General features: G+C 38.1%; 1 protein-coding gene across 1 annotated transcript in view; it reads right to left on the bottom strand.

Annotated features, from left to right (window-relative positions):
- Positions 1 to 120: 120 nt before the first annotated feature.
- Positions 121 to 16,331, bottom strand: part of Ubl3 (ubiquitin like 3) — a 47,051-nt gene continuing 30,840 nt past the window's right edge. Inside the window, exons 2-4 of the mRNA XM_077398263.1 lie at positions 11,778 to 11,886; positions 10,806 to 10,970; positions 121 to 7,422 (exon numbers count right to left, since the gene is read on the bottom strand). Coding sequence (XP_077254389.1) covers positions 7,358 to 7,422; positions 10,806 to 10,970; positions 11,778 to 11,886 — 339 coding nt within the window. The 3' untranslated portion in view covers positions 121 to 7,357. The remainder of the gene's footprint in view (positions 7,423 to 10,805; positions 10,971 to 11,777; positions 11,887 to 16,331) is intronic.

Here is a 16,331-nt window from a genome sequence, read left to right as displayed (position 1 = left end):
CATTGAACATTGATTAGGGACATATTGCGTGAATTCTGGCTGTGGTGTTTACGCTTACATTACAATTACACAAAGAATGTCGATTACATTCCCGACGCGGCGTCTGTCTCGCTGTATAAATTTCTTTTTTTTTTCTTCTTTTCTCCCTTTTCGAATTAAACGTCACTGGGTTTCTTTGTACCTCGCGTTCCTTAATCGTACGATCTACAAACTACCAGTGAGAGGAAAAGGAAAATAAAGCGGATCCGTTTTATAGGCGAAAGGTCGTATTCAAAATAGAGTGACCGCGAAATTTCGTCGTCTCTCCCTATAGCGTAAAATGCGGATTAGTAAAACGGCTTTCGTATGTAATAGGGGGTACACAATTGTTACGCGACATATATTACATGGAAGTAATGTCTCTGCAAGCTGTAATTCCTTGCTCGTCAATATCTTACGAATGTGGTTTACGTCGATATTATAACGATAGCGAAATTTAAACGTACAGAATATTCGACAATAGGCATACGCGATGACATCCGTTGTTGAAAATTAAAAAACTGCTTCTTTATTAATAAAATTGCCATGACATCCATATTGATTGAGAATATAACATATATGGTAATATAAAATGTAAATTAAAAAAATGATATGTATATAATAAAAATTAAAAAATAGTTTTATTCATTAGTTAAAATTTTATATATTGCTTTAAAAAAATCTTGATATATAGCATCCAGCTCTACATTTAAGATGAATAAATATATCATATATGTATAGAGTTTTGGAATATCCGTGGAATGTATCATATTCAACCATATAGCTATTGCCAAACGTTCTGGTATATAATCGTAATATAGCATGGCATTATACAGCATTTATGATTTATCTGTAATATACGTTTGTAGGCGAAGTTTGATATTTTCCAAATCCTTATTCCGAAGGATCCTAATTTTTCTCTTCGTTGATAGTCAACCGACAATTTTATAGAAGGTGGCATATCAATCAAATAATTCCGCGGGACACGATAGAAAGTATCGCGAGCGATAACTGAAAATTATCAGTATCGAATCTTATTTCTTTCTAACACGGCAATATCGGCAATGTAGCTGTTAATAAGAAATCCACAGACACGAAGTATTTTTAGTGAAGATAGGTCGGATCGATGAAAGACATTTACTTGTCAATTTTGTCCGCAAATAAAGTGAAAAGTATTCTAACATAAATAGTTGTGTATTAGTTTAGGATGTTTTTATTTAATTACCGTAACTTGGTAACTTCCTCGTCTTGTTATCTTGTAAGAATAATCTTGCCAATTTATTGGACAATCTAGATGTCTCACATAAAAAAAATAAAAGAAATTGATCCATCGTATCATTGGTGATACTGATAATCCTTCGTTTTAGCAAGGGGGAAATTGTAGATTCCTCTACTGAAAAGAATACGAAATTTCTTGCCCGAAAATCGTCCCGAGTAGATCCTTACAGGCTAAAATTTTGATATGAAGTACAAAGAAGTGTATATATTCTTCGTAGATTATGCATGCATATTTTACGAATACCATTATCTATCCTTTAAGACTTTCCACGCTTTAGACAATTAAAAAGAAAATGAACTCTTTATTTATCGCGACTCAGTTAATTGCCCATTGTTGTTAACTTTAAAAGTATAATTATCGGTTAATTGAAATTATATTTGTGTGTAAGATAATCTCGCTATGGAATGTATCAGCAATTAATATGACGTTAACAATACGTATATACACACACACGCATACACACGTGTGTGTGGGTATTCTTCAAATCAACGACCATCGTGATATTCAACTTGTCTTCAAACTTTAATTCCTTTACATGGGAAATATATATATATATATATATATATATATATATATTTATTTATATTGTTGATCTTTATTGTTACGTGCGCGCGTTTCACATTTTGTCGAGACTTCGAATAGAAATAATCTCGATTTCGATTATTAAAAAAAAGTAAGAAACTTTAAGGATGTTTCTTTCGAAAAATTGCGGTTCCGGAGATCCTCAACCAACGCCTGAAAGTGACATCGCGGAGTGAGAGGAGTTGCAAGGCAAATTTATTACGGAGAACCCGTTTGTAGCAATAATTCGAAATTAATTCCGTCGTGAAATGGCAAAATGAAAAAAAAAAACGCGATGGAAGCTCCAGACGCGGCGAGAATGATCTCTCCTTTCCTTCCACCCCTGTTTTTCTCACCCTTCCTTACAGTTCGCGTGTGAGTTCGATTTCGTTTATCGCGTATAAGCCTATTTATAATCTCGGACGCAGCTTAATCGCGCAATGAAATGAATACAATGCAATTGATGTTTAAGAATACTTTTTAACTTTTCATTACATCTTTTTTTTTAATAGTACATTCACGATAGGACTAATAGAGTCTTCTTCATTCGCCATGCATCCCTTCCGTAAGCTCACAACATACCGGGTAATGTGTAGCTTTCTCACTGTCTCTCTCGCGTCCTCGCTCTCACTCTCATTCTCTCTCTCTCTCTTTCACACTCTCTCCTTCTCTATCTCGCGAATCTTAAAATCTTACGAACTAAACAATTGGTTTCCCTATATAAACAGCATTTTATAGATAATCTACATCTTATGATCTTACAATAAAAAATACGAATCATGGGGGGCAGGGCGTGGACAAAAAGTAATGACGTCTTTAAAGTGTTCGCTCATTAAAGGTAACGCTCTATATATACGGATCCTTCTTAAACAAAAAAAACCGATGAAAACCGCTCGGAACGAACGTACTAAAGAACAATGAGTAAGTTGTAATGAGTGCATCGTGCGCGAGCCGTTCCCATAAACCCACAGTATATACAAATGTGTTCAGCGTTAGACTTTCACCGTACAGAATCGTTTAGATAAAGCGATAGGGGATAGATAGGAGTAACGTTACCCTGCCGCGAACGCGTGTACTTTGAAGCTCTCTCATTCGCCTTGAGATAGGACCCGAGAAAAACGGTATTGTATGACTGGTATTATATAGCATTGTATCATGGTGGCCAAACTAAAAGAAATTGAAAACTGTAACGCAATTGTGTGTGACGCTATAATACAACAGTTGTTTTAATGTTATTTTATGTTAGGTAAATTTGAATATATTTTCAATTCGAGTTAACTTTAATTTATATATATTGAAATTTAATTATTTCTGCACTTTGATAGAATTAGTTTTTAAGTGCAAAGAGGCTCAAGACAGGAAAATTTGAAGAGAATATGCGGCTGATGCTTGGAGAAGTTTTGGCCACCACTATATCTCCAGTACAATTGTTGAAATTGAACAATGCTTGGATTCAGAAAAGCAGAAGTGTCTTCTGCACGCGGCTTTGTCAAAAAATTCTCTAAGAACCCCTCGTTATCGTATGCGATTAAATTCTTCGTTTCTCAGGAAATAAATAATAGAGTTCGAATATGTTCCCATTATATATCATATTTGATTTGCATGATGCGGTACCTTTCCGGAAAAATATAATTTACAATTACAGAATTTTAACCCGCGGGAAATTAGTAGATCAAATTCAAGTTTTCGTCGTCGCGATTCGGGCTCAATGTTGATATGTCTTAACTATGTCTTAATGCCCTCGCCGAATTTCAGTTGGCGAACGGCCTCTCGCACGTATAACAATCTCCGCGAAAAGGTACAAGGGAAAATACTTTGCGCGTTAAGTGCCGATCGCAGCAGGGAAGGTTCGAGAGAAAAAGGACGGCGGTACAGTGATGGAACGACAACGAGGAGGGACATAGGTGAATAAAAGAATTCCACGGTATGGCACAGGTTTATGAGTCAGGCAGGTACTAATAACGATTTCGAAATATACAAACATGATCGCCTCGCATTTCGCTTCGCTTCGCGAGTGTGTATTTGGATGTGTATGTGTGTATGTGCACATGTGTGTGTGTGTGTGTATACATAAGAATAAATTAAATATAGTTCACGCTTTGATCGCACAAATTTCTTCTCTCGCAAATTTAACTACGGTAAGAACATTGCATTATATATATATACACAGGGCTATGCATTTCGTAAGAGTTACAGTACGATTAGTATAAGATAGCGTGTTAGAGAGTTACGCGCGCGTGCACGCACACGTGGCATTTGTGTGTGTGTGTGTGTGTGTGTATATATATGTGTGTATGTGTGTATACACGTGGATCAGTGTCAGTGTCGGTGTGTAGAGAATCGCCTACAACGCATTCGTCGTAACGGTTTGATTGGATCTAACTACGATCGATACTCGAAATGGGCATGGTAAATTCATAGCATGGAATTATTTATTTTTGGGTCTAACGAGAGCGACGTTCTAGGCCCGACAGATTCGCGTGGACGGGTAACACGAAGGGATTGAGGGCGGGCAAGAGAAGATGGATTAGTAGAGGGAGGACCGGGGGAGGACTCGACGGGGGGGAAGAAGGGGATATATATAACAGGAAATATATTTGAGTTTTCATTTAATCATAACTACTCATTAGAGATCCAATGTCTTCTCTCTTTCTCTCTCTCTCTCTCTTTCTCTCTCCCTCTCTCTTTCTCTCTTTTTCTCTCTTCTCTCTGATAATCTTATACTTCGGAATACTAAACTCTCAAAGTGGCGTCATATAATATTACTTCATTTTAAATTCATGATAATAAAGTCATCTATGCGGTATGAGAGCTTAACTGCGCGTCAACGTGCCTCATACCGTCGCATACGTGCGCGCCGAGACGCGCGCGTCGAGACGCGGAACGCGCGTGTCGACATGCACACGCGACTTCGATAATAGTACGTATATACAGTCTGTCGAGAGAGAAGAACGCGACTATGTATTGTACGCGAACGTATTCCTCGCGCGATTCGAAGTCGCGATCGTTCCCAGATCCAAGTTGCGTCCTGGCGTCGAGCTTTTCGAACTTTGAACACGACAAGTGAAGCTTCTTTGCGGAATGCGAACAAAACGTTTACGGTCAAACGACGAAATACAATAAAGATTCGTTTGAGATCATTTTGAATATTTTCGTCGAGGTATATATATGTATATCGACGTGGCGTTGGATAGCTCTCGGAAGTTTATCCCAAATTTACGTTCGCATTAAAATCAACGTATCGCTCCAATTTATAATTGGTCGCACTTGTTTATTTAATTTTAATGAAATTTACATGCGTTAATGTGGAATTCGATTTGTTAGTCGGTAATCGAGATATTCAAGCGCGCATGAAAAGTGTGCCACGCAACGGAGTCGAATTAATTCGCAAAAAAAAAATCGAATTTGCGAGGAATGTACCCACGAATCTTCACGTCCTTCTTTCTCAACATTCTGTATATACAGAGAATCTCTGGTCAGTCGCACCTTCGACGATAAATACCGCGTGTGAACGGTTAATACCGAACGAGCTTCAAAAAAATATCTCAAGTCCAGTGAATACACTGTATTCCACATCAGTCTTAACGTGTCTGTTGACATCGCATACCGAATAAAATTGTAAAGTGACTCGTCTGCTTCTCGCGAGTTAGTCTGTCGCTGAAAAACCGTTGCCGCTATGAAATTTTTTCACGTGCGATTCTAACTACCAACGCGTTAAGTATTGTCGACCGAATGCGCGATTGACTAAGAACACCCTGCATATACATGTATATATATATTTTGTATATATAACATATATATAATCGCTACCTGCATATCACAACATAAATTTTATTCTCTCTTTGATTCTCTCGCGCGCGATTCTCTCTCTCTCTTTCGCTCCCTCTCATTCGCTTCCTCTTCCTTTTTCTCACTCGAACGCGATACATTCAATTTACGCAAGCATGCACACGATCCCGTCTACATAATTATTATAATGCTGCGGTATTGTGATAGTGGTTGAGTTTCTAAGCATTGTAGCGCCGTTCCAGGGCGCGTCTCGGATGTACGCTCAGAACGGAACGTAGTCTCTTGCTACCCCGGTTCCATTCCTTGAGAATTCTATTCCGCATTATACCGTGCATACGCACACGAGTTCGTTATATGGGAGCGAACAAAACGGGATTACAAACATTCGCGGCGAATACGTTAATTGTTCGCCCTTCTCGAGCCTCGAGGCCGGCTTGCGCCGACCGAGGTGGTGCTCTAACTGCGGTTAACTGAACGATAGTTAAAGTTAACTGACGTTTAACGCTTTCCTAGAATCCTCCGATTCTAGTTTCGTTTCGCGAGATAGATAGCGGAATTGAATTAAATTAATTTAGGTCAAGTCGAGGGCGAATAATCGAAACTTAAGTTAACTAAGGAGGGTTAACGGAAGTTAAGCGACCTTAACGTCTTTCCCTCCTGCGGTATTACAATTACGGTCGTAATCTAGGAAAAGACGGGGTATCGCCGACCAAAATTTAGTTAAGACCGTTAACTAAATTTACGATCGTCTTCTTTCTTCATCGATATCATATAGCTATATGTAATCTAGAGAAAGGATAAGGAATCCCTAAGCAAAATTTAATTAAGGCTGCTAACTACATTTACGATTATCCCATTTACAATCTAACGATGTAAACGCTGTAGAAATGAAGAAATATCGCCGTACGAAATTAATCAGAGTGGTTAATAAAATTTATTACTCATCAGTTAACTCTGCAGTTAACGGAAATTTCAACTTAAGACAATTAACTAATTTTACGAATGATCCCATGGTTCTTCTCTCTTTTTTTCTTTCTCTTTCGATATTACGACGCCTGCGGGGTCGTCAGTTGGTAAGCGGCAGGGGGAGGGAAAAAATAGCTAATCGATCCTTGATTCGAGCTGTTAATGAAATTTACTGACTGATCAAATCCTTTTCACGTCCATCGTTATATCACAACAAGAGCCCGTAGCGTCCAAAGTAACGTCGTTAGTCGAAGTTAGTCGACCATTCCTTATCGGCGCAAATCGGCCGGAGATCTCTCGGCAAGCTAATCGTCGTGCCGCCGACAACGATCCGGCCTCTCGTAACGGAGAGTACGCTATACCCGTCCGCTCGTCTTCCCGAGCGGATTTCCCTCGCGAGTACATATCGATCGCGCACGCATTACCGCCCGTCAAATGAACCGAAATAAGCGATCGGTCCGACGACGTAGGGGGATTCATTCACCGGGGAACGCATCGTTGCGGCGCTCATCCCTCGTCGGCGGATATCACGCGAGCGAGATCTCTCCTTCGTCCGACGATCCGTTTTTTTCTTCTCTCCTCGTGCTACACTGCTCACGAGCTCAGCCACTAACGATTATACATCAGCACACAAATCTTAGAAACCATGGCTCAGCGCTGTGGGTGAGCCCGAGCTCGCCCATCGCTGCATGCCCATCCGCCACGAGATCCACCACCGACGTCGGCGACGGCTACTGCGACGGCTTAGAGTATGCAGCAGGAAGCCGAGCAGCAACTACTCCCGCCGCCTTTACTTTTTTGTCTTTGATCTGCAACAAAATAACGCACATGTCGGTTAATTCGCATGTCCTTGCGACGCGAAGTCCCGCCTAGCACCGCGAAATCTGGATGGACGGTGTGTGCAAACGGATGAAAAGAGAAAGAATGTGTGTGTGTGTGTGTGTGCGTATGTGCGTACTTGTATATATGCGTAATATCGTGTACATTGTGTTGAAAGAGTGTAAAGAAAGTTCACTTGGTTCTTGCAAAAGAGCTTTCCTGACTGAATAAAGAATTCATTAGTCATCACAGACTAATTTCTCGAGAAAATTTCGTATCATTCTTTGGAAAATTTAATTTGCGTAATATTTAATCATCTTTTCTTGTGCCTGCAATTAACTTTAATATTATTTCTTTCTAATAAAAGTATAGTAATTGCCAAATAATACCAAATAATATAAGTGACGTTATTTAAACAATCAACAATGAAGTAGCATCTCAATTCTTTCCTTTGTCATTTCATTTATTTTCAAAATAAGAATGTTAATTTTTTATTCTTCCATTACAAAAATTATAGTATAATATTATTTATAAAAAATAGGAATGCCAAACTTGAGTTATTTTCACAAAAGAATAAGATTAAGTTGTACATGGACTTCTCCTTCATTCAGATATAATGTCATGCTATCGGATCGTACAATGTTATTAAATTGTCTTGAACGATGGGATTCGCGTGTATGTTACTTTTCGTTCGGTGTTATATTTATTTGTCGTGGAAACAAGCAACGGATTTGGAATTTGCGAGAATAGGTGATAAGGATTGGGGAAACTCACGTTGACTCAAGGATTTAAGGCGGTGCCTTTTAGTTGTTGTCATAGTTTTAAGGACCGTCGGGCAGGGTGTACATGTACTCACCGTTAGGAAGAATGCCTAAAAAAATGAAATGGGAATAACTGTCGCTTTTTCTTTTAACTGTTAATTCACGTAATAGCATACGCATTCAATAAATCAGTACCTTCAATCTTAAAACAAATAAGAAAAGTAATATAAAAAAATTTGGACTTATATTAAAAATTTTTTAAATAAAAATCTAGATACACAAAAAAGATTTTATGTTTCAATGTTATAACATTGGGTATTCTGTATTCTAGATTGAATATAACAACTTTGGCGAGCATAAAGCGGTTATCGATTATTATTAGTAAATACAAGTGTAATATTAAGTAAAATATCTAAATGGCTGTATTTTTAACTAATAAATTAAATAATTAATTAATAAATACTTAAACAAAATGCCCAATAAAAATAGTTTAGCTTTTCCTACTTTTTACCTATCATTAACGACTTTTTTGATTGTCCGAAAACAAGCGGGAACAAATGATGCATTTCCTATAAATTTTAATTGCGCTGCTGATGCACAGGCCACGTGAAAAAGCCAATTTAAAAAGCAGGAAACCTCCACTGTGTTGTAAAGTTGCAGCGTATTGTTACGAAGTTGCACAATGCATCGCACCTCGACGATTATCTTCTCCGTCGATCAAAGCTGATTATTAACTACCTGCTCGCGTTTTATCCGTCGCACTTGCCGTCGCATCGATTAATAATTAGCGGCAAACGAGTCGCGTGCGGTGAAGTCGATGTCGCGACGTAAGGAAGGAAGAAAACGAAGATAAACTGTCGGATATTAATCGATGTAACGTACAATTGTTCAATCGCCGTTAAATTAAGAATCGCGGAATTTACCGGAAAAGGCTCGCAGAAACGGAAGTATACGCGTGCCGGAAGCGACAGAGAAATTGCAAGGGAAATTGCAAAGGGTCGCAATGCGAAATATGCATTTTACGAGAAATTATATAGACCTCGTGTACCCAGTAATAACGACGTTGCGCAGTGAGAAATTGTGACGATCACCCATCATTTGATGAGACGATTGATTATGCGAATTAATATTCTGACTTTCACTGATGGTCGGTTGCAGAGTAACGTGTGCTAAATCGATAGCGATGCGTGCGTAACGATCGCAACGTTCAATTTATCAGTAACATTAATTTATGCCGCGAGATAAACGCAAGACCAGAAGGCGCAGATTTAAGAAAAGACTTTTTCGAAGTTGCTCTCATTGTTATTTTGAGACAAAAGTATCAAAATACTAGTAATTTCTTAGCTATAAATTGTAAAAGATTCTTTATAAATTAAATAGAGATATAAAATATTTGATAAAATTAATAATTTTTGACATGATCATGAAAATGGGGCAATAAGAATATATTTAGTAAAATCTTTCTTTTTAATTTGATGCTGTCTCATACTTAATATTATAATTTTTTTAAATAATTTTATATTTTAGTTTGAAGCTTTGCTGCAAAATATTAAAATTTCAGAAGCTACGACCACTCTTGACGATGCTCCTTGATATTTCTGTCTAAAAATGTAATTGTCGAAAAATCTATCTTCAATATACTCTGCATTCTTGATATAAATCGCTGTCAACTAACGACTAAATAAAGCTAATCCATTATATAATTCCGTAAATTCCGTTATAATGAACATCGATGGAATACGACATTTTCACTATAACGAAGTGTGATTGAATCTCCGCGTCTAATACGCGGCTTGATGTAACGAACTTTTGGTGTAATAAATTCAATTTGGAGATCCACGGCGGCAGCTCGTTGTAATGAGATTTTACCGTAATAATTACGCAAGCGCGTCACGTACCGATGCGATAGATTTAGTTTAGAACGGTGAGTAAACAAATTTAAAGAACGATAACGAGTGAAGATTTAACTGGATATTAATAAAAATGCGGTAGAGTGTGCGCAACGTGTTTTTATACGGGTTGCAGAGAATTAATAAACCCTTATCCGGGTAATTTATTTTCCTCCGGGGGTATACCATGATATACAAAAGGCACTCATTATATGCATACATAAAAATACAATTAAAAATTGTAATTTTTATATAATTACATTTTTTTATATAAAATTACAAAAACAAAAATTTTTATTTAAAAATTCATTTTAGAAAAAGCACGGTATTAAATCTTCTTATTAATCTTGGAAATCAATAATCAGAATCTCAGTTATTTTAGTCAATTATTAATATTAAAAATTTTCATGAATTTTACTAAATACCTACCGATGACAATAATGGTTTAACAGATGATATACGTTATGTGAATAAGAGTTGATATAACATAATAAAAACCAGATGTGCATCACGGTTTAATTTTATCGGGTCTACGAGAGTATTTTAATTACGATTTTATGACGAGGTTTATATTTCTCTCTCAGGAGAAGTTAAAAAAGAGAAAATTTGTGTCTGGTTTTGTGATGAGTTCATCGGGGAAGCGGGGGGGGGGGAAGCATACAAGAAGTTTCGTAACGATCTCCACGGAGGAGGAGATAACATGGTCGCATCTCGCGAATTCACCTTGAGAATTAGGCTCCGGAAGATTCTCCCGCGGCACCAGATGCATCACCGTGGTTTTTCCAAAGGGAAGCCCAAGAGCACCGAGCGTGACATTGCTGTGCAGGAAACGACCCTGGTAGATTAGCCGCAGGATCTCCGCCTTGGCGACCGCCTCCTCTGCCCAGTCTGCAACACGGAGATAACATTTGCGGGATGCTGAGGAGGATTAGGTTCTCTCCCGGCTCGATCCAACGATTCGCGAAAAGTTTCCGAGAGAGGAGCCAATAAAGCTCCTCGAACCTTAAAAAATGGCGTAGGTTCGTAGAAAGTATTTGTAGCGATAAAAAAATACGAAAATACGAACCCGTCATTGTAAAGATTGAGTGTAAAATTTTCTAGTTATATTGTTTCTATCCTTACATAACTTTATAATTCTATATGATATTATACTCTAATTCTAAATTTTTTCTATCTATTTATTATATTAGGACAAAGAAAATGCTTGTACTTTATATTTAAAATAATTTTCAAGTCTTTTTCACATTGTAACGAAAGCGATGAAACATTTTCAACATTACATAAAAAAATTCCAGACGTCACACATAAATAAACATTTTTAATACTCTGCAAAAATTTATTCTTGAAATTTCGTAACTTCTTGTTAATCAAAATTTCTAATTTTACACACATCTAATTTTGTTAATTTCTCATTTCTTTCTGAATTGTTTAATCTTCTAATTTTAAAATCTTTTGCGTAGCAGAGATTCTCGACTATCTATAACAGATTCTCGAATACATATAAGAGGTATTTGTATACGATAATTTTGTAACTCTCTCTCATCGTGACGCGATGGCACACCGCACATCGCTAATTAATGATAATAATTGCAGGTAGCATCATATGTTAGATTTTGCTGTTATAGCAATTGTAGTAACACTAATGGGGAATGGATTAGCGCAAGCGGAGTTTCGAAACGGCAATGACTAACTCACCTTCCGGCCAATTTTCAAACACATGGTGCGCTATATCGCCCGCGGAATCGCTTGGACTGAATAGGAACTCTTTCGTCTTGCCACTGACGAGGATGAGGCGTAGATTTATCTGCAATATATAAAATTAGAGTGAGTATTGGAGTGAGAGTGAAAAAGGGGGAGAGACAGAGAGAGAGAGAGAGAGAGAGGAAAATCAATTACGCAAAAAGAAAAATTTTAATAACTGGTGGATATGCGCTTGATATATTTTCATCTCAAATTAATTAAGAAAAATTTCGGTTTATGACTAATAGTATAAAAACTAATTTACATACAAATTAAATTCCAGGTACTTATATATCAAATCATCAAAATATTATGTAAGAGCTGAATATAATAAATACTTTAAACAAAATATTAAGTATTATTATACCATTCGGAATAAAAATCGTAAAATTGCAGTAAATGTTCATTACGCCAAAAGCGAGAGGGTGAAACAATTAGCATTCGTCGACTTTCAACCAGCACCGGCGCCGCGGCAGCTGCGTATATACCGGCGAAATTACCGGGGACAGTCACCCCCACGCGAATTCAATTAACATCGGGTAGGCAGGGGTGCGAAGATCAGGCAACATAAATAATTAGCGACGACGATGAGGACGAAGCTGGACCCCGGCGCGACGTGCGTGCTCGATGGGCTCGGCCGACCGCTCGTAACCCTTTGCGGTCTCCGTGGTCGCGACAATCCGCCGTTAAAGCGTTAAATCATCGTCCCCCGCGAGCGATGCGCATTATCGTCCGGCCGCACGCGAAACTTCCCCTTGGCATTGCGGAATTTTCGTGCCGGAGGCCGCCGCGCCGGCTGACCAGACTTACCCTGTATATTGTAAAGTGTATAGCGGGAATAATGCGGGTGAGCGTTGCGAAGCTGTAACGAGGAAATTACAGCGCCGAGAGACGCTACGGAGTTTATTTTTATTCGTTGTACCTTTTTCTATAGGCGTTACTAATTTGATCATCTTCCCGTGGAAAGCCTTCCGCGGATTTGCAAATACCGAGCGAAAGTGGATCGTAGATTTCGAGGAAAATAAAATTTCAACGGGTACATGCATTTTTCGTGATGCGCTCTGTATGAAGATTGTATATAAGGATGGAAATTTTAGAGCTGGTTTTTCCCGCGGGACAATGTTTCATGAAATTCTTGTGGAAAATTCTTGATGTCGTTCCGCAAAATTTCTCAGTCTCCCGCATTAAATGTGTCAGCGACGCCGAATTGTTATGTAAATGGAATTTCTTGATTTCTACTCGCGTAGCTTTTTTGTAGTTTTTAACTACAAAAAATTTTTACTCGCTTGTGGTTTATTTTAGATCACATGTATATATGCATTGATTGCTGTGAATAAATATAATTTCTCCCTATATTTTCATCTCTGTGACATTACTTTGTCGGAAATTGTTTCTGCGTTTATGAACAGTAGACAAAACTTAAAACAAAACTGACACAGAAAAAAAGCTGCAAATTCCATGTTTCTAGGAAAATTGCTTTTTAGTTGCAATGAGAAAGATCGTATGTGTGCGGTCAAAATCAATAGCGTAGTAAAATTTTTCAAGCATTATTTATGAGAATATTCACTAGATACACCACCAAATGTAATGTAATGTAATTTTTTGTTGAACAAATAATCTATTGTTTAAAGCAATAAGCAATAAATTGCATACGTTTCCTAAATAAAAGATATATTGTTTAAGAAAGGGATCTTTTCTCGGATTCTTATTATTGGCGATATCATGAAAAATGAGAAGAAAAAGCGCAAAATATCGTGTAGAACGATCGTGCCGTAGAACCGTACAATATACGTTTTGTATAAAGCATGCCTCGAGCCTTAATCCCCACTGTCATCTTCTAAATACGTCGATAAGAGAGATATCGGGTTTCCGAGCAACAACGACCGAGGGTGACTACTTATAGTTCTGAGCTCCATTCGAGAGTGCAAACTGCTGCAAGTTGATTCGCACGCGAAACCGCGTTTTTTATCGATCGTTCGGTCGAAAGGGCGCGACCAACCGTTCCGATAATTCGCTCATTAGTCCTCCAACGAGAGGGGGATATATACAGAGAGAGAGAGAAAGAGAGAGAGAGAGAGAGAGCTCCGTGCTTGATTTAGAAATTTTAGGCTCACCGAGCATGCATAGAGGAAGTGGTCCTCTTCCTGGTGCGCGTAACAAACTCTCGAAAATCCTCCGGATCTGCATGTGTGTGAATTCACGAAAGACACGCGAGAGAGATTTCCGTCGACATACGGACTTCAAAGAGACTTAGGGTGCAATGAGTGCAATCACATGGACTGATATTTTCCGCGTGACGCGTATCGCGTAACCAATCAGACGCGCGAATATGGATAACCGAAAATGCGAAACGCTTCTTCTAATTGGTTACGCGGTTACGCGTTACGCGGAAAATACATGCCATGTGACTTCAGCCTTATTCATGTAATAGCAATCGATTATTCGAGTCACGTGCTCGAGATCGCCCTTCTGTCCGCGTCACGAAACCTTTCCTCGCTTGTCCACGTGCGTGATATATCGCAAGAATATTTAACTCTACTTTTATGTTCTCTCGTTATCCTTCAAATTACTGAAAATACAGTTTTTATATAAAAAAAAGACTCGCGCACACACACGTCACGGTCAAAGATGTGATAATAATTAGCGACGAGGGGAGCCTTGATTTCTAAACAGAAGACAACTCCGAGGCGTCGTCGTAAGAGTGAAGTCGCGCTAATTACATTATATTCTTAATAGGTCACTCGGTAATAACGGGCACCAGCAATTGCTGGCCCGTGCAGGTGCCATCACCTGGATGTCTAGCGATGCGAATCTAACGATGTCACCACTCGATGTCCACGTCGAATATTTCGTCACGCGCACTGCCTGATCGAACTTTCGCTGCTTTCACCTCGCGGAAAAAGCGCAGGGAGTGGGTTTCATTTGCAAAAAAGAAAAAACGACCGAGATTTCGAGGAGTTAATTCTACATTCTGTGCGTTAAATAACATTCGGACACGAATGTTATTTAAAAATCTGGTATTATTAATTAAAAAATAACAAATTTAATTGATATCTTTACTATTAAAAATATAGTCATAAAAAATGAACGCAAATATAAACATTTTAGTTTTCCTGTTTAATAAAAGTTTTTTTTTGTAAAATCCAATAATTCGTGCAAAATATGCTTTACGTTAAAGTACTATAGTATAATTAGTTAAAATCAAATTAGTATATTTTTCCGGCGGAATCGTAATCATCAACTTTCACTTTTGCACGCAAAATGTTCCAAAATCGCTCAGTCAATAAATTCTAAAAGATTTATTCATAGTCAATTCTTACAAACGTGTTAGATCTGTTCAGAAAGTTTTACATTATTATATACAGTTTCAAAGGCCGATAAACTTTCTCTGATTTTTAATTATTAATGATCAATTATAAAATAACACTCTCTATTAATTAATTATTATCGGTATTAGAGAACGTATTTTAAAATATCTCCTGTATTATACATCAAAAACACATCGTGAAAGTTTTATATGGAAATTTGTAGTATTATTTCATAGCATTACTCTTTTAAAGAACACCGCATATTTTGTTTAGATTATTAATTAAACTATTATATTTGTTATAGCGCGCGCGCGCGTACACAGGTTGAACTTTATACTCAAGTCTGCGAAAAGGTTAAGCGACGAGTTGAGAACGTCAAGTCAAGTGCAATGCGGACGCTATAAAAAGGCCGGGATAAATCTTCGAGCTAATGTCGGTTGGCGGATAATCGTTTTAAATCCCGACTTCGACACGCAACTTCGCGATGAGTTTCACTAACTTATAATCTTAAAAGTGGAATCGCCTTAAATTAACCCGGCGGATAATAGCCGGAGCTCCTATCGGCCACCAAGTTGCACATGAACGTGGAAAAGTATAATTAACGTCTCACTACCTTTCTAGTAAAACGGTTAAGTGGATTAAGGAGCTATAACGCCATTTAAAACACAGGCTCCTAGGCCGACGCCGATCCTTTTGCTTCGTCGCTTAAATCGTTCAATAATATCACATAACGACATATAAGTATCACGATGATTTTTTCAACATTAAAAAATATCTTCATAGGTTACGAATTAAGATTCATTTACAGCTACACGTGTGAAGCAGATAAAAAGAGTAAGTTATCATTTATTTCTGCGCTCCAGATTCTTGAAAAAGTCTCGATCTTTTATTGCTTATACAAATGAAAGCGACTATCAACACTTCGACATTTGCGTCAGGGAAATATCAATGACATATCTGCCAAAAGAAAACATGGGTGAAAAAGTTCGGTCGGTCTATCTTGTATTATATAAAATTTTCCCTGTCAATAATTAATGGATCTGAGGATCGGCGTGCGTCCCTCAGCGATACCGTTACGGAGATTTTATTAGGCTCTGTGGGAAACGCGCGCGTTGTGAAAAAGGACCGACAACGGAGGGTGATCGGAGGGGAGGGAAGGGAAGGAAACAAGGAGGCCGGGAGAAGAAAGAGCGGAATTGGG

This window comes from Temnothorax americanus, unplaced genomic scaffold, assembly GCF_048541705.1.
Source record: "Temnothorax americanus isolate GAGA-0224 unplaced genomic scaffold, ASM4854170v1 Scaffold12, whole genome shotgun sequence".
Lineage (NCBI taxonomy): Eukaryota > Metazoa > Arthropoda > Insecta > Hymenoptera > Formicidae > Temnothorax > Temnothorax americanus.
This window is presented reverse-complemented; position numbering and strand designations above follow the sequence as displayed.